Raw genomic sequence first — 18,319 nt, forward strand, 5'->3', positions numbered from 1 at the left:
ATATTTGGTTCAGATTCATTATTGTCACATGTTCTGAGGTACAGTGAAAAGCTTTGTTTTGCATGCTGACCAAACTGATCAGATATACCAAACACAATTACAATCAGTTCAAACCCGTACAACAGTTCAAGCAAAGGGGAAGATACAGAGTGTAGATTATAGTTCTCAGCTCAGTTCCTCAGACAAATTCCAATGTGCTGGATGAGGTAGAGTTGAATCGAACAGTACCCTATTTTATGGAAAGGCCATTCAATAGCCTGATAATGGAAGGGAAGAAACTATTGGTACGGGCTGGTGTTGTTCACTTTCAAGCCTCTGTGCCTTCTGCTGGTTGGGAGCAGGGAGAAGAAGAAATGTCCAGGGCAGGACAAGTCTTTGTTTATGTTGGCTGCGTTTCCGAGGCAGCATGGAGAGCAGATGGAGGCAATGGAAGGTAGTCTGGTCTGTGCGATGGACTGGACCACATCGACAAATCTCCGCAATTCTTTGCAGCCTTGGGCATTTGCTGATGCCAAAGCAAGCTATGATGAAACCTGACAGTGTCTTCTGTGGTGCATCCAGCAAACTCGTTCTGGGCTGGATGCAGAATTGGGGGTAGTACCTTCAGGTGTGAGATAGTACTGGGGATAGCCAAGACTGTCCCTCAGTGTAGTCCCTCCCAAAGCACCACACTTCCTGGTCATACCCCTCCAGCAGCCCACATGCTCCCTCACTGCTGCCCCTCCATCAGCTGGGCTGCTCCCTCTGAAGTGCTGGTTGCCAGTTCACGGGAACATAAATGCTGGATAACCAAACTTTAGATAGAAAGCCCATCCTTAGGACTTCAAGGATGACTACCATTCACTTTAAAAATGATTACCATTATAATGAACCAGGATACCAAGGGTTATCAGCTCCTGTCTTATGCCATAACATCTGAAGAGAACCTTCCCCCTGTCTGTGCTTCGGCGAGAGTTCCAAGCAGGAGAATGACATGCAGGTGCGTCAGGGGATGTGTAATGCATTGTAAGAGTTGTATTGGTCAGAGGGTGGTGAATCTGTGGAATGCATTGCGACAGACAATTGTGGATGCCAAGTCAATGGATATTTTTATGGTGGAGATTGATAGATTCTTGATTAGTAAGGGTGCCGGGATAAGGGGAGAAGGCGGGAAAATGGGGTTGAGAGTTAACGATAGATCAGCCATGATTGAATAGCAGTGTAGACTTGATGGGCCGAATGGCCAAATTCTGCTCTGACAAACTTATGAACTATCCAAATGACATTGGCTGCTGGTAACAGGAAGCTGGTGTCTGACCCAGGGCCAGGAGCAGAGGCTGCTGGATTGGGAATCCAATGCAGAAGATGGTTATTGGGCATTTAGACAAAGAGAGGAGCAAAGGTGGCTTTGTAGCTTCCTGGAGCTCATAAATCATTGACAAATAGATTGGTTTCATTGTCATTGTCCATTATTGGAAAAGTGCTACTATTTGTTCGTTGAATGCACTCAGTCAACATTAATCTATCACCATCCAACTGATCAAGTGCACATTTTACAACATGCATTTTCTTTTCAAATGCATTTAATTCTCGCTGATTCATTTACTGATTTTTGTTAAGCGGACACTCTGTACGTTGGACACGTCAGTCAATTGAATTTTGGGTCTAACCATGACACCATGTGCTATTTCTCCTGCATGTTGTACATGCTGCACCTTTTATCTCTTTCCTGAACCAGGATGGTCGCTGGAACGATGGTCCCTGCAACCTCACACTGCCAGCCATCTGCAAGAAACCAGGCCTCGCCACTACACAGGGAGAGGAAGTGTTGGAGGACAATCTCGGCTGTTCAAAGGTCAGTTACCTGATGCAATTCCTGATCGATCCGAAATCAAAACGCTCTGGTAGCCCACTTAGTGTTGCCTTGCAGAGCATCGAACATTTGGACTCTCTTGAACTTCAAGAGTGTGTTATTGTCATATGTCCCAGATAGAACAATGAAACTCTTACTTGCTGCAGCACAACAGAATATGTAAACATAGTACATAACGGGAGAAAAAAAAGTTCTGTGTGTGTGTGTATATATGTATGATATATATACACATATATATATATACACATACACAATAAACAAACAATTATAGTGCAATAATAATAACAGTCTATTGTAGTTCAGAGCTTATTTATTGTTGTGTTTAATAGCCTGATGGCTGAAGGGAAGAAGCTGTTCATGAACCTGGACATAACAGTTTTCAGGCTCCTGTATCTTCTTCCCGATGGCAATGGTGAAATGAGTGTGTAGCCAGGATGGTGTGAGTCTCTAATGATGTTGGATACCTTTTTGAGGCAGAGACTTCGATAAATCCCATCGATGGTGGGGAGATCAGAGCCGGTGATCGAATGGGCAGTGGTCACAACCTTTTGCAGTTTTTTTCCACTCCTGGACGTTCAAGTTGCCGAACCAGGCCATGATGCAACCAGTCAGCATGCTCTCTACTGTGCACCTGTAGAAGTTCAAGAGAATCCTCTTTGACATACCGAATCGCCGTAATCTTCGCTGATGTAATTTCTTTATAATTGCAGCAGCGTGCTGGGTCCAGAAAGGATAGGTACCACAATCCAATCCAGTGAGCTGGCAGTTTGCAAGCTGTGGTTGTCAAATCCGAGATCATCTCTGTCCTCAGTCAGCCCCGGACTTCATGTCCCTGTGCTATTTTCACTCAGTCATCCATACACTTACACTCTTCACTGAAATCTCGCATTGAAGTTCTCAGTTGACTTCCTTTCTTAGATACAATCCACAGATAGAATCTACAGTTGATGCCCTTGATCACTGCTTTCAGTTTCAATGCTTCTGACCTGATGCCTATGAACACACTTTCCTCAATGAAGATTCAGTTTAGCAGTTCGCCTCTTGCCATTGGTCAATAACGACTGAATTGCTTTTGTGTGGACACATTTTTATCAGCTGCTAAATTGGGTATCAACTTGGTCTTTTTGCTTATAGCAATGACCAAGTTGCGCAAATATTTGAGAAAGTGGTGCAATTTTGGATTATCTCACACAAACGTGTTCCTCGCCACGATGACATATAATTGGCCTCTCTTTTAAATTCTTGATGGTTTTGTTTTTCACGTGTGTTCTATCTACATAGTCAACATGCACACAAGCCTCCAGAACTGCTCCAGACCTGCAGCTAAAGGCTGTGCAAGAGTATCCTGAAGGGTCACTTTGCCTCTGCCCTTCCCCCATGGAGAAACTCTTGACCTCTGCTAGTCACTTGGCCTGAAGTCTGGACCTTGTGGTTCTGAGGACTGAGAACGATAGAACTATATCAAAGAACTATATCAGATACATTTCATACAGGCATTGCAAAGTTCAGAACCTTGGCCTTGCCTTTCTCTAGGTTTAAGATTGATCTATCAATAACTAAGCTCATTGCTTGATTCCGCTCAAGAATCTGATTTTATAAACCAAAGTTGCTAAAGGACTCAACGTCTTGTAGAATGAAATAATTCAACGGTTGAAGGTCATCTTTGGGGATTCGAGCAAGTTAGATGATGGTATCTGCTTCTTATAGAGAGATGAAGAAACCTTTATTCATTCGTTCATCATCGTTGAAAACATTAGTGATGCAGTGGTGCTGGTTTCCAACGGGAATGGTGACGGACGCACCACACATCTCTGTCCTCCAGTTCCTGAGGACTTCCGCCGCTGGAAGTATAGAATTTTGGTGTGTGTGCTTAATCATCATTCCTTACAATGCTATGTACAACCGTGATCGCAACTTCCACTGAAGCATGGATGGCCGTTGGCTCGCTAGAAGCTCATCCGCCCTTTGCAGGTCTTGTTTTTGGTCCTGCTGGGGGGTCCACAGCCCCCTCCTCACCTGGCAAACCAGGTGGGGGAGACGGTTTAGTCACCGACTATCCGACCATGGAGCAGGTAACACGGGATTACATTGAACCCGTGGCAGGGGGAACTCCCCCCGACCTGACGTGACAAAAGACCTCCTGTGTTGAAAATCACGACTGTGGAGAGATTTAAATATCCAAGAGTTAACAACCCGAGTGAAGTTAGTTTTGGCAACGGCAGTGAAGTTAGTGAACTTGTTTCACAGATGTATGCTTGCTGCAGCATTCCATATTCACTTATAACTCTAGAGGCTGTTTCTGCTCATTGAGTCTCTACCGGCCCATGGAGCAGACCTGTACCCCACAAAGTTTGCCTGGAATCCACTCACCGTATTCCCATCAATTCCACCGCTCACCAACACATTGGAGCAATTTGCAGTTTACAGAAGCCAATTAACCTCCGAACCTTCTGCTCAACAAAATCAACATTTTTTAATATAATGCCTTTAATTAAATGCAACCTCCCAATGCACTCAAAGGAACATGGTTGGCTCGAATCTGACCTAGAACCACGCAAGGAAATCAGAGGATCAAGCAATTGGACAGAAGATGGAATCACAAGGGTTGGTAGCCTCATGACCTCAACACTTACCGACCATGATTTCCCTGTAATCTCCTTGAGGCAGTAGAGTTATATATGACTGGATAAGAATACATGAGGTGTCCCAAAACAGAAAAATACTAAGGGCCCTGAGTTACAGTGCATATGAAGGCCGGTGATAAAGTACACAAAGAGGTCCCCGGACCAGTCGGCAATATATTTTCTTTGTCACTAGAAACACCAAGGACAGTTACATGTTTAAAAGTTACCATATGCTTGCAGCCTAACCTTGACATGGAGCTGTGCCTGCTTCCCCAATCACATATTGCAGCCCTCTCTCTGAGCAAAAGTTCTCCTTTCCAACTGGGAATGGAGGTCCACTGCTACTCTGCCGCAAAGAAAGACGAGCAATCAAGTTCCTTGGTGCCCTTGCCCATCTTTATCTCTCAGACCTTCTCCAGTCCAACAATCCCCCGGATCTCTGTGGTCTTCCAGTTTTGGCCTCCCCAACCCATAAATATCTTTCCCTAAATAAAGGCAGGAACGGGGTACTGATTGGGGATGATCAGCCATGATTACATTGAATGGTGGTGCTGGCTTGAAGGGCCGAATGGCCTACTCCTTCACCTATTGTCTATTGCCTTCACACCATCATTGGCTACCTTGTCCGCAGCTGCTGAGAAATTTCTTCCTGAAACCTCTTTGCCCCTCTGCCTGTCGTTTGAGCTTCAAGCTGTCCTTTGAAACCATGTCTTAGTTTAGTATAGTTTAGATTTACTTTAGTTTAGTATTACGTGTGCTAAGCCACAGTGAAAAGCTTTTGTTGTATGCAAACCTTTACCTGTGAGCAAACCTTTGATGATGCCGTATCTTGTAATGCTGGATGGTTGCTATATTTTGCTTGGTAAACACAGATGGAAAGTGCCATATTAACACAACCTTTTACTGGAAGCTTGTGAAAAGTGGGTCAGTCTTGGACTGAAATACATTTTTAGAACCATCTCGATTGGCTTGGAAATACATCTGTATTATTCCCCTTGCATTGTACAATGGCTGCACTTCAAAGTACATTTCCTACAGATCTCAGGATGGCTAGAGATCACAAAATATATTTAAAATTCTGTCCAGCTGTGGAAGAGAACTAATTCAGCACTAGGCACTTTCTCACTGGGTTGAAGTCCTCCTCCACACTACAAGGAATACAGTTGTATGTTTTGAGTTGATCTTCCAACATTTGAGAGGATGTTCAATTCTCCTTGGTGTGAAAGGGCACATTTATAAATGAAATTATTTCACTTGGCAGTGTCCATTATGAAACCACCGCTCACCCACTTTGTGTGGAACTACATTAATCAAATGTTCAACCTCCCTCCAGACCCTGCGGGCTGCTGGAAATCCCTTTGTTTCTTTTACATGTTCTCTCTGGACCAGGAACGATGTGCTGAACTCAGCAAGTTCTGAGTGCAAGAGCCTCCAGTGTTCAGAAAGCTAGAGATTTTTTGAAAAATTCCAAAATTGTTTTAGGTGAGAACTAGTCAACTGCTCTGCCAAATTTTAACCCCCTAATGAATTAAAGAGGGGAAGAAAAAAACAATCAGCATTCACCTGAATTTACCAATATTTACCAGGAACAAAGAAAATCCTGGCATCTTATAGTTATAACAAAAGAATGAATATATAAAATTACTCTCTGTACTGAATTCACCCCCATTCAAAAAGATTGGGAGGAATCATAGTTTTACACTCATCTGGGACCTAAGTGAAAAGTATTACCCAATGCGATATCTCGTGGCTTTACAGTCATGTTGAACCAGTCCCACTCTCTGCCCAGTCTTTGGATGGCTATCCAACCACTGAACTTTCCAGTGAAGTAGATGAATTGAAAATGGGTATTTCAACGTGGAGTTATTGTGATTGGGTTAATTTCAAGAACTAATGCTCCACTAGAAAATGTTAAACCCTGTCCCTACCCACTGATCTGTCAGAACCTGCTCAGCTTTTGCAAAATTGCTGTGAACCAGTTTGCTTGTTTTGCTGAGGGACGTTGTGTGGATGACAGATGCACAGCTGATGGTGAATCATCCCAGGCTTAAAGACTATCAGCACATTTTGATTCATTTATAACAACAACCCAATCAAGGAACTCCCATAACATGTCATAAAGTTATAGATAGAACTAGTGATTTTGTCCTGTTCAGTTTGCCTCTTGTCTCAAGGTCAGAGGATTATGAATTTAATCGCCACTTCATAGACTCTTGTTTCTGGTGCAGTATTGAGGGAGTTGAAGATGCTGTCTTAAAACATAGAAAATAGGTGCAGGAGGAGGCCATTCTGCCCTTCGAGCCAGCACCGCTTGAATGAGGCCCTTTGAGATAGGAGTGAAAGATTTCATGACAGTATTCAATAAAGAACTGAAGCATTCTCACTTGTGTCCTGGTCAATATTTGTATCTTAGCCAACATCTAAAGTCGATGACCTGGTTATCATGGAACCATGTTGTGTACAGTGGCTGCAGCAATTTCAATGTCATGGTGCAAAGTGTTTGATACAACCCTAGATCATGGTAGCTGCTAAATACAATCAATTCTTGGCTTCCTTGGAAACCAGTCCATGTTTAGTCTAATGTCCAGGAATTGGACTCAAATAATCTCAAATAAATTTGCCTCAAATAACCTATCGTTAATGCCGAGACGCCCCACATTGGTTTTCCGGGACCTCCTTTCTTCTGCTATTGTTCCATTGGTTTTGGTGCTGATCTTCAATCCGGTGGCAGTTTAGCACAGCAATTAACTACAGTGGTTTTCATAAGGCATACAGTGTGAATGAAAGTGCTTGTACAGTATTTCATGCCCTGGAAAAGAAAATGGTGTTGTAATGCAGAACAAGCAGCTGAGACTCCCACTCCTATTGAGCCTTTCAACAAATTTCACTAGTTGGCTTCCAAATGTGTCCTTTCCTACTGACTCTGGTGTCTGCCTTCAAAGGTAGAGAGGACAATCTCACTAGTCCATGCATGTCGCTGAGGGAGAGATGGATCAGCCATGATTGAAGAGTAGACTTGATGGGCTGAATGGCCTGATTCTGCTCCTATCACTTATGAATTTATGACATGACTTCTGTGTGTGATCGTGCTTGTTGCCATGATGACAAGAGGAGCCAGCCAGAATCCTTGGAGGCTGAATGGTTTTGAGGGGAAAAGACTTGTGGGCTTAGAAATGTTTTTCCTTCCAGAATGGAATTCCACAGAGAGCTGGGTACTGATTAGTCTAGTCAAATTTGGTTGAATTAGGGAGGATAAATGAGCAGAATCTGTCCGAGCAGAATAATGGAGTTGAGGAAATAGTAATCAAGAAAGTCTCATTAACTGTATAAATACTCTTCTATTTGGCATTGAATTCCTGGAGGGAATGCAATGGGATGAGCCAAGTTATGAGGTAAAATGGTCTTTATCTTCTACTACCGATTCCAAAATCACTGAAACATCTCCGGATTAGTTCCATTGCTCCATTACGCAAGAGCAGTTCCAGCACCACGTGACCAGTGGCAGAGCCAAGGTCCAGGACATTGTACAGAATCAGGATGTTACCACTCTGTGGAAAGTGAAGGTGGTTCTTACATTCGTGGGGGGCGGGGTGCACTTTAAGTGCGAGGTTTCCCAAAGTCTTCCCCTTAACGGAGCCTCGTTAAAGTTATTAGATTAGAAGCCTGGGTGAGCAGGAACAAGGTGCCTCACTCACACCATTGCTTGTGACGTTGTAAAGCTGGCAGGAAAGGATATAAAGTGCAAACAAAGGCAACAAGGTCGGGCCTTTCTGAAGCTGGACATTTTCATAATTGAAAAGACTCGGCCAGGCCATGAGTGGAAGGTCTGTGACGAATTACACAGTTGCAACAGTGTCCGTCTAATGGCAGGATAACAACGAGCTAAGAAGAATATCAGTGTGGGACTTAAGAATATTAACCCAAACCACAACATTGAACTTTGGACCCATGGACAAAGTCACCTCTAAACACTAAACAATTCAAAGTGGACAAGAACATGAAATGAAGGGTATCTTATTAATCAGCCATGCCATTTACATACCGCACCTGTTAATTCAGCTCCTGCTGTTGAATATCAAGTGGTTGTAAAATATACCCTTCCTCTGGGTTTAATCCTTATCATTCAAGTTGAGTTTCCACTCATCTGCCATTCTGATAGATGGGGAATTCTGTCATGTAAATTTGTTACAGAAGCAATGTTTGTAAAGCAGCAACCATCACTTTTATAATCAAGTTGCTTGTACCTGGTTGGGCAGTCCGGAAGTTGCAAGAACGCTTATCATTGCAGCTTCCTGCTGGAATCACTAATATGTGCTTTTGTCACACTTACAGCAGATCTTTTTAGTGAGTCGATACAGAAATTCGGGCTGAGTTATTGAATGGCAGAACAAGCTCAGGGCTGTCCACAGCCCACTCCTTCTTGTGTTCACTAAAGTGTACTTTCCTTCTTACCAGGGCTGGAGATTACATGGCTCTTCGTGCTATTTTGTGGGTGAGGAATCGGTGACTTTTGACGAGGCCTTGAAGAAATGCACTGATCAGAGGTCAACCCTGGTGACCATCCTCAACAGGTACTTGGGAATTCACTCAAACGTTGCGTAGGTTTAAACTCCCTCCCAATCTCCCATCAACACTACCACTGTCATTATTGGTTCAGAATTGGGATTTATGGGATTGGGACCTCGTTGGGGGGGGGTCTGTAACCAAGTAGTGGTGTATTACAGCTAATGGAGATGCACTTCAGTCTAAGTGGGCTTGTCATCATTGAGGAACCTGAACAGGGGTTTAAGTCAAGTCAAGTTTATTTGTCACATACACATACGAGATGTGCAGTGAAATGAAAGTGGCAATGCTCGCGGATTTTTTGTGCAAAAGACAAACAACAAAACAACCAAACAAATTATAAACACAATCATAACACACATATTCTTTTACATAATAAATAATAGAAGGAAAAACATTCTGTAGAGTTAGTCCCTGGTTTAGAACTCCAGAGGACAATTTGAAATAAAGGAATGAAAATCCCGCCTGTTGTACAGTTCTGAGCTGCCTTTAAATAGTTTGCTATTTCAAATTATAGAGCTGGTGAGGGTCTTTTCGGGTCCAATCTCCTTTTCATCCAAAACTGTCTCCTCACTATTTTTATATTTCTCTCCTTAATTGTCCTGACGTTCTTTGCTTCTCCTGGTAGATTTGAACAGTCATTTATCATCAGCCTCATCCTCGGTCGTACTGGCAACTTCTGGACAGGTCTGCAGGATGCCAACCACCCAGGGGCCTTCCAGTGGATGGGAGGTGATGCCGTCTCCTTCACCAACTGGAATCGAAACCAACCAGGTAACAGCGGCACACTATTAAATCTGCCAGCTCAGGCAGCAATTTGGGACGGCACAGACTCGGCATCAGAGACCCTGGTTCAATCTTGACCTCGAATGCTGTCTGTGCGGAGTTGCACATTTTCCCTGTGACCCTATGGGTTTCCTCCGGTTGCCAAAGACGTCCGGTCTTGTAGCTTAATTGGCCTCTGTAAATTATCCCTAGTGTGTAGGGAGTGGATGCGAAAGTGGGATAACATAGTATTAGTGTATCGATGGCCGGGATGAACTCGGTGGGCCGAAGGGCCTGTTTCCATGCTGTATCTCCTGCTAAATTTCAACGCCAAGTAGATTACAGTTTCAGAGAGTCCAGTGAATTTGAAAGTGAAGTTCAGTAAAAAAAAGTTTAACACATGTGTAAACTAAAACCTCTGCACAAACTGCGTGGGGGTGCCAGGGAGGGGCGGGATGCTCACTGTAAAGATTGTGCATTTATATAAAGTCACATAGCATCTTGCGCACTTGACGAGCTTTAACCTTAAGGGCTAAAGACCCAGAACTGGAAGGTGGATTTAGCTGGGTGGCACTCTTTCGACAGACACATACACAAAGGGTCACATCGTGATGTCATGTGTTATAAGTTTTTTATGGCCGTGTAAAGTAATCCAAAGATTTTCATGCACAATGAATGGCCTAGAAGTTTTGGCCAGTGCTGTGTGGGACAAGAGAGAAAAGAGTTAATGATTTATACTGCATTTCCATGGTCTCAGCATCTGCTGAAGCACTTTACAGTCAATGAGATGCTTCTTTGAAGGAAGTCATTATTGTAGGAAATCCAGCAGCCAGTCCATGCACAGCAAGCTCCCTGGAGCCACACTGGGATGATGATCAAGCAAGATGTATTGGCCAAGAGATTGGGAGATAATCAAAATAAAGAGGAGAATGCGCTTGGATGCTCAACGGATCAAGCAGCAGCTGAGGGGGAGAGACACAGTCAATGTTACAGATCAATAACATTTAAGCAGGGATAACTTCTTTGAAATAATGCTTTGAGATCTCTCAGGCCATCTGCGAGTGTAGGCTAGGGTTCCTTTTAGAATAGAGAGACAGAATCACAGGCAGTGCTGCACCCCACCGGGGTGCCAACCTCGAGTGACCTCGTCATTCAGGAGGGGACATGAAGTCTTTTAGACTTTAGACATACAGTGTGGAAACAGGCCCTTCGGCTCACCAAGTCTGCGCTGATCAGTGATCGCTGTACACTGATGCACTATCCTACACATACAAGGGCCGTTTTACGACCATACCAAGCCAATTAACCTACAAACCTTTGCGACTTTGGGGTGTGTGGAAGGAAAGCGGAGCCCCTGGAGAAAACCCATGCAGATCACGGGAAGGACGTACGGACTCCGTGCAGACAGCACCCGTAGTCAGGATTGAACCCGGGTCTCTGGTTCTGTAAGGCAGCGACTCTACCACTGAGCCACCTCGACACTATACGACAAAATGGACAGTCCTTGGACTCGGAAACAGGAGCGCAAGAAGAGCAAACTTTAATTATTTAGTTAGATGTCAGTGCACTGAAGCAAGCTTCTTCTCATGCTTTCAAGAGAGAGCTAGATAGGGCTCTTAAAAATAGCGGAGCCAGAGGATATGGGGAGAAGGCAGGGACGAGGTACTGATTGGGGATGATCTGCCATGATCACATTGAATGGCGGTGCTGGCTTGAAGGGCCAAATGGCCTACTCCTGCACCTATTGTCTATGGTCTATTGTTATATAAGGAGAAAGAGGGCAGTACAATGCGTAGAGAAAGACACTGAGCACTTATTGTCTGCAATGCGATTCTCCTGGGCAGACAGTTGTGAATCTGGGCTAGCTGGTATTTGGCTGCACACTGATACGTAGCACATCTGGAACTAATATCAGGAACAAAAACAAGGAAATGAATGTGCAGTGCAAATGGATGGCTGTCTGTGTATAATTACTCTGACCAATGCAATGAAAACTGCTGTAGGTTTTTGGATTTTGCAGCCCTTTATAATGCGGTTTTGTTCTATAATGGGCAGAACATACAAAACCCCGGCACGTTAGTAGATTCCGCTGTAGTGAGAGGACGAATGCTGACGTTTCATTCCTCTTTGGTTCACATCATCAGATTTTTTTTTTTAATTTATCGAAAGCAGCCATCATGTTTTGCTTTTCATCCCCCAGACCTGAGGTTTTGACCGAGGCTATCCCACATGCAATTCAAGCACTTATTGGTCATTCCTTTTCGTCCCGAGAGAGCAATAGTTATTTTCATAGTAGTTGGAGACTACTGGATGGCTTGCCAATCTGGTTCAGGGTTCACCAAATTGGATAGACACAAAATGCTGGAGCAACTCAATGGGTCAGACAGCATCCCTGGAGAAAATGGATAGAGGACGTCTTGGGTTGGGACCCTTCTTCAGACCAAATTGGAGTTGCATGAAGGACATAAAGGTTTCCTTCAATGAAGGACAGCCGTGAGTTTGAGCAATAATGCAAGGGCTGTCTTTGTAAACTTTTATTGATGGTGCCATTTATTTTTTTATTCATTCTCAAATGGCTAATGGTGGGATATGAGGCTGAATTTATTACCAAAAACGTCAGGACTGCTAGTCCAGCAACTTTACTATAGTAAAATTCAACTATTCAAGCACACTCAGAACTTTGGTGCTGGATTGACAGATTTTCTAGACATTCAGATTATTAACACTCCAACGCCTCTGTAATTATTTTTAGATGTAGGTTTACAAGGTTTTCCCGGGATGGCGGGACTGTCATATGTTGAGAGAATGGAGTAGCTGGTCTTGTACACTCTGGAGTTTAGCAGGATGAGAGGTGATTTCATTGAAACATATAAAATTGTTAAGTCTTGGACACGCTAGAGGCAGGAAACATGTTCCGATGTGGGGGAGTCCAGAACCAGGGGCGACAGTTTAAGAACAAGGGGTATGCCATTTAGAACGGAGACGAGGAAACACTTTTTCTCACAGAGAGTGATGGGTTTGTGGGATTCTCTGCCTCAGAGGGCGGCGGTGGGGCAGGTTCTATGGATGCTAAGAGAGAGCAGATTCTTAAAAATAAGTCAAGGGATATGGGGAAGCCATACTTAGACACGGAAGACGAGGCACCCATTGTCTAAACTCGTGACTAATTTTTTAAAGAGGTGCAGGACACAGAGCACTGTCAGGTGTGGTGGAGTAGTCCAATTCCCCAGTGGCATTTAGGAGGCTTGTGGATATGTGGGGAATGCGCAATCTATGGATCATTTGCCGACAGTGGAGATTAGTTAACTTACCATCTAGTGCGGCATGGACCTTGTGGGCTGAAGGGCTTGGTCCTGTTCTATGTTCTCAAGAGAGTTTCTCAGCAAAGCAGAATTTTGGACAGGTGTATGAATTCTGCAGCTCCCCTCCCCCTCCCCTCTCACCAGTTAACCCCTCCCCCTCTCACAGTTAAGGCTATGCTCAACATTAACCAGAGACTGAATTCTTGAACCTTCTAGGTCTGTGTGCTGCCTGATCAGGCACATGAGTTGCTGGTGGATACAGTTCAGGGCGAGACCCTTCTTCAGACTGAGAGGGAAGATCACTCTCAGTCTGAAGAAGGGTCCTGACCAAAAACACATTTCTTGCATACCCACACATGTTGGGAGGCACCTTTTACTGGTTGATGGCGTTACATTAATATTTACACGTAAAACAAAATGTGACCTCTGGCCTCAATTCACTTACTTGATTTTTGGCAAAAGGCTATCCTTGCAATGTCTGAATCCTTGCAATGAACCAAAGAGGCATCTAAAGCTCACTATTATACATAGTTACTCCAGCATTTTGTGTCTCTCTTCGGTGTAAGTCTGCACTTGCAGTTCCTTCCTACACAAGTTGCTGGTGGAGAGGTAGTGTAATGGATGGATAGTTAGGTTAGGCTGCAAAAGTGTTGATTCAGTCTTCAACTTATGGAAACACTGCTGAGCAGCGAAATGTTTTTTTGGCAGCAAATTACAGAGAACTCAGATAAAGTTCTTATTGGGGAACATTACAACCTCGCTCTTAATGACATAGTAAGGTTCACAAATTGCATAAAGCCATTCTTGTATCCATCATCCAGCTGAAAGCAATTTACAATTTAATTGGTTATTGACTATTTATGCTTATGTATGGTGATCTACAGAGCGATATGTGTAGTTCAGGGCAATGATTATTTAAACCACAAATATGTGTAATAGTGAGCTTTAGATGCCTCTTTGGTGCGTTGCAAGGATTCAGACTGATTGCCTATTGCCAAAAATCAAGTAAGTGAATTGAGGCCAGAGGTCTCATTTTGTTTTGTTAGTAATAATTCATGTAATGCCATCAACAAGTAAAAAGTGCTTCCCATCATGTGTGTATGTAAGAAATGTGTAATTCCGTCTTCACCATCAGTCTTTCCATCTTTGCTTTTTTTTTAGTCCAAGTACTTATAAGCATTCCAACTCTAAAATATGCCCAAACCTCACCTATTAAGATCAGGAGGTTGAGATGTTTTACTGAAATGTGTGTTTTTTTTTATGTGTGGAATTGGGGTTGGGATAATGGTACATAAATTCCAGCAGGAATAACTTCTGAAGAAAGTTTCAGCCCGAAACGTTGCCTATTTCCATCGCTCCATAGATGCTGCTGCACCCGCTGAGTGTCTTCAGCACTTTTGTCTACCTTCGATTTTCCAGCTTCTGCAATTCCTTCTTAATAACTTTGAATCTGATGGATTAGAGCAATTAAGTCATTTCACTCTTTGATTGGGGCTTGTTAAATGTAACCAATGCATAACCAACAAGTTTTTGACAAGCTACCAGAGATGATAATGCGATTAATGTTGATAAAGTGTCCAATAACAAGGTTGTCGGCAAACAATAAACAAACCTAAAAACCTTTTAAAGTGTAGAATAAAAGAGGTAGTGACAACGAAATAGTCTTGCGATCGGAAACAAATTGTAGTGAAGAGTTGCCTTGTTGGTTCTGCCCAAGGTATTAAGGTATTGCCCAAGGGCTGCTACTGGAGGCACTGCATTTTTTTGAAACATTAATTTTTGGATTGGGACACATTAATATTTGCAACTTAAAACTTGGAATTGTGAGCAGGAAGTTAATTGGTTTTAAGAGGATATAGACAGCCTGGAGGAATAAGTATTCACAGCAGGATGAATTTAACATGCAAAGTGTGAAATGATAATTAGGACCATTGAGGAAAGGCAATTTAATATAACGTTCTGAAGGAGTGGCAGGAAATGAGGGACCAAATGCATGCAAAGCTTTAGAGGTTGTAGGTTATTTTGAGAGCCATTTTTAAAAAATCATTTGAGATCCTGGGGTTTTTTGTGAAGAGGTGTAGGAGGGTGTTTGAAATTGTATAAAATACTGGTTTAGTCCCAACCACAATATTGCATGTGGTCCTGGAGACCTTACTTTAGAAATAATGTGAACACGTTAGAGAGGGGGCAGGATACACTAGGTAGAATTGACTCGTGTAGAAGGATCACACAGACTGCAGATGCTGGAATCTTCAGTAAAAGACAAAGTACTGGAGCAACTCGGCAGGTCAGGCAGCATCTATGGAGGGAATGTTTAGTCTGAAGAAGGGTCCCAACCTGAAATGTCCTCTGCCCATTCACTTTACAGACGCTGCCCGACCCGAGTTCCTCCAGGACTTTAGTTTTTTTTGCTCATGAATGAGGGAGCTCAGTTTCACCAGTAAACTGAAGAAGATGCAATTGTTCTCATTGAAGGGGGTTGGGAAGTGCTCAATGTCAGCAAGGCTTAGAGAGTGTGAATAAAATGAAAGTGGCTCCATTGAATGAAGGAACAGGGACCATAGATTCAAAGTGAACGGCAATACCATTCAGAGAAGACAAAGGAATAACTCCTCGTTCAGAAGGTAGTCATGATCTAGTATCTACTTCCTCACAGGAAGCAGATTCAATTATAGAAACATAGAAACATAGAAATTAGGTGCAGGAGTAGGCCATTCGGCCCTTCGAGCCTGCACCGCCATTCAATATGATCATGGCTGATCATCCAACTCAGTATCCTGTACCTGCCTTCTCTCCATACCCCCTGATCCCCTTAGCCACAAGGGCCACATCTAACTCCCTCTTAAATATAGCCAATGAACTGGCCTCAACTACCCTCTGTGACAGAGAGTTCCAGAGATTCACCACTCTCTGTGTGAAAATTATTGCTTTCAATAAAGAATGGAACTGCACATGAAGGAGAAGAGCATAAAACCAGAAGAAAGGAGCAGTCATTGGCTATCTCTGCCATTCAGTGCAACCATGGCTGATCCTTTATCCCTGTACAATATTAGCTATCTTTTTATACAAACTGAGACTTTTGTGGAAGATAGACACAAAATGCTGGAGTAACTCAGCGGGACAGGCAGCATCTCTGGAGAGAAGAAATGGATGATGTTTTTGGTCTAGACCCTTCTTCAAACTTCACCCATTCCTTCTCTTCAGAGATGTGCCTGTCTGCTGAGTTACTCCAGCATTTTGTGTCTATCTTCAATTTAAACCAGTATCTTTCCTACACACTTCTTTCCTACACACTGGGCCTTTTGTGATCTGAAATCTGCCCACCTCTTAAATATGTTCAGTGTCTTGGCTGCGCCATCTATCGTGAGTAGAGAATTCCAGGGGCTCGCCTCCAAGTGACGAACTTTCCTGCCTTACCCGCCCTAAATATCTAATCCCAGCCCTGGAAATTATAGCCCTTTCTTCTAGACCTCTAGTCTATGTAGAGCAAGTAGTTGCAGGGTTACAGAGAATGGACTGAGGAGTAGTTCCGATAGATAGCGCTTGCAGAGAGCCAGCATGGATTTGATGGGCTGAATAGCCTCCTGTAATACTGCTGGGAAGTTAAAAGTTCGCAGATGGTTGATTTAATGTTGCTTCTCCAAGATGAGCTGTTTGACTGCAAGGCCTGAGCAACAGGGAGAGATTGAACGAGCTAACACTTTATTTTTTGGATCGCAGGTGGCTAAGGGGGGGATCTTCTGGAAGTATATAAAACCATGAGAGGAACAGCTAGAGTAAATGCACAGTCTTTTACCCAGGGTAGTGTTATCAAGAACCAGAGGACATAGGTTTAAGGTGAGAGGGGAAATATTTAATAAGAACCTGAGGGGCAACTTTTTCCACACATGTGGTGGGGCATGTGGAATGAGTTGCCAGAGGTGGTAGTTGGCGCGGGTACTATAACGACATGCAAGAGACAGTTGGACAGGTACATAGATAGGAAAGGTTGAGTGGCTATGAGCCAAATGTGGGCAAATGGATCTAGCTTAGATGGAGCATTTTGGTCGACTTGGATAAGTTGGCTTGAAGGGCCCGTTTCCGTGGTATATGAATCTATGTTTAATGAGGAAATTCTGTATCTTGAGATTTAACTGGGCTGAAGACATTGTCCAGTGATAAGGAATTGGTGGCACAGAGTTCTGGGAGATTGGTAGGGATGGAAGAGTTTGCAATCAATGTTGGAGCCATTTGTGTTTTGTGAGAGAATCTGGAATCTAGAGGACTGAAAATGGTCAATCAGAGGAGATGTAGTAGGGCTGAGCCACACAGAACTATAGCAGGGTGCAGTCAATTCACTTGCTAATGGGTGCCCCTTCTTTATTGCGTACGTTGGGATCTCTGGTGGAAACTATCCCCCATTGTAGTGACTTCTTGCCTCAAGCAATGTGCAAATCCTTCTTGATGATGATTGAATGAATGAAATAATTCTTGGCAGGGGACTGGAGTTTAAATCTGGGAGGCACACTCACTTTAAGTGGCATTGAAGTTATAATCTGCTGCATGGCTGTCATATGGCAGACCAGCAACTATTTCACCCATGGACCTGCCATTAATGGAAATATAAACTTGGATAAAAGGTCCAAATAACTGCATATAAAATGCTCAAGTCACACAAATTCACAAGTCTCTATTGAATATGCTTTTTAGTGAAGAGGATCATCTGTGGAATATTAGACCCAAGACCCAGGTATGGGAAGTGTGATAAAACAGGAACGCAGAAGTTTCACAGAGTGAGAGTGTCTTATTGAATCACTACGTTTCAAGTCGTGGTGCTGTGTGGGACGGTCAAACCAATCGCACTAAAGGGATTATCCTCCACTGTGTTGCATCATCTCTGCACAGTTAACAACCTGATCAATAGCAGGGTGCAATCAAATAACAAACTGCTGAAGGAACTCAGCAATTCGGGCAGCATCCATCGAGGGAAATAGATAAATGACGTTTCGGATCAGGACCCTTCTTCAGACTGTCTGTCCATTTCCCTCCACAGATACTGCTGAAACTACCGAGATATCCCAGCGGTTTTATTATTTTTTTTGTTCACTGTCTGCAGATTCCTGTTCACTGTCTCCAGGGTGCAGTCAATTCACCTGCTGTCATAGATGGTGAATGATATAGTACACCTAGAGGAGAAAATGAACAAGTGTTAGGGTTGTGGTGCTTCGAGTAAG

At 43.4% G+C, this 18,319-nt stretch overlaps 1 protein-coding gene across 1 annotated transcript in view; it reads left to right on the forward strand.

The window, feature by feature from the left end:
- Positions 1–18,319, forward strand: part of mrc2 (mannose receptor, C type 2) — a 146,770-nt gene that overhangs the window by 57,139 nt on the left and 71,312 nt on the right. Inside the window, 3 exon segments of the mRNA XM_055657046.1 lie at positions 1,718–1,834; positions 8,932–9,047; positions 9,668–9,813. Coding sequence (XP_055513021.1) covers positions 1,718–1,834; positions 8,932–9,047; positions 9,668–9,813 — 379 coding nt within the window.

This window comes from Leucoraja erinacea, chromosome 27 (genome assembly GCF_028641065.1).
Source record: "Leucoraja erinacea ecotype New England chromosome 27, Leri_hhj_1, whole genome shotgun sequence".
Lineage (NCBI taxonomy): Eukaryota > Metazoa > Chordata > Chondrichthyes > Rajiformes > Rajidae > Leucoraja > Leucoraja erinaceus.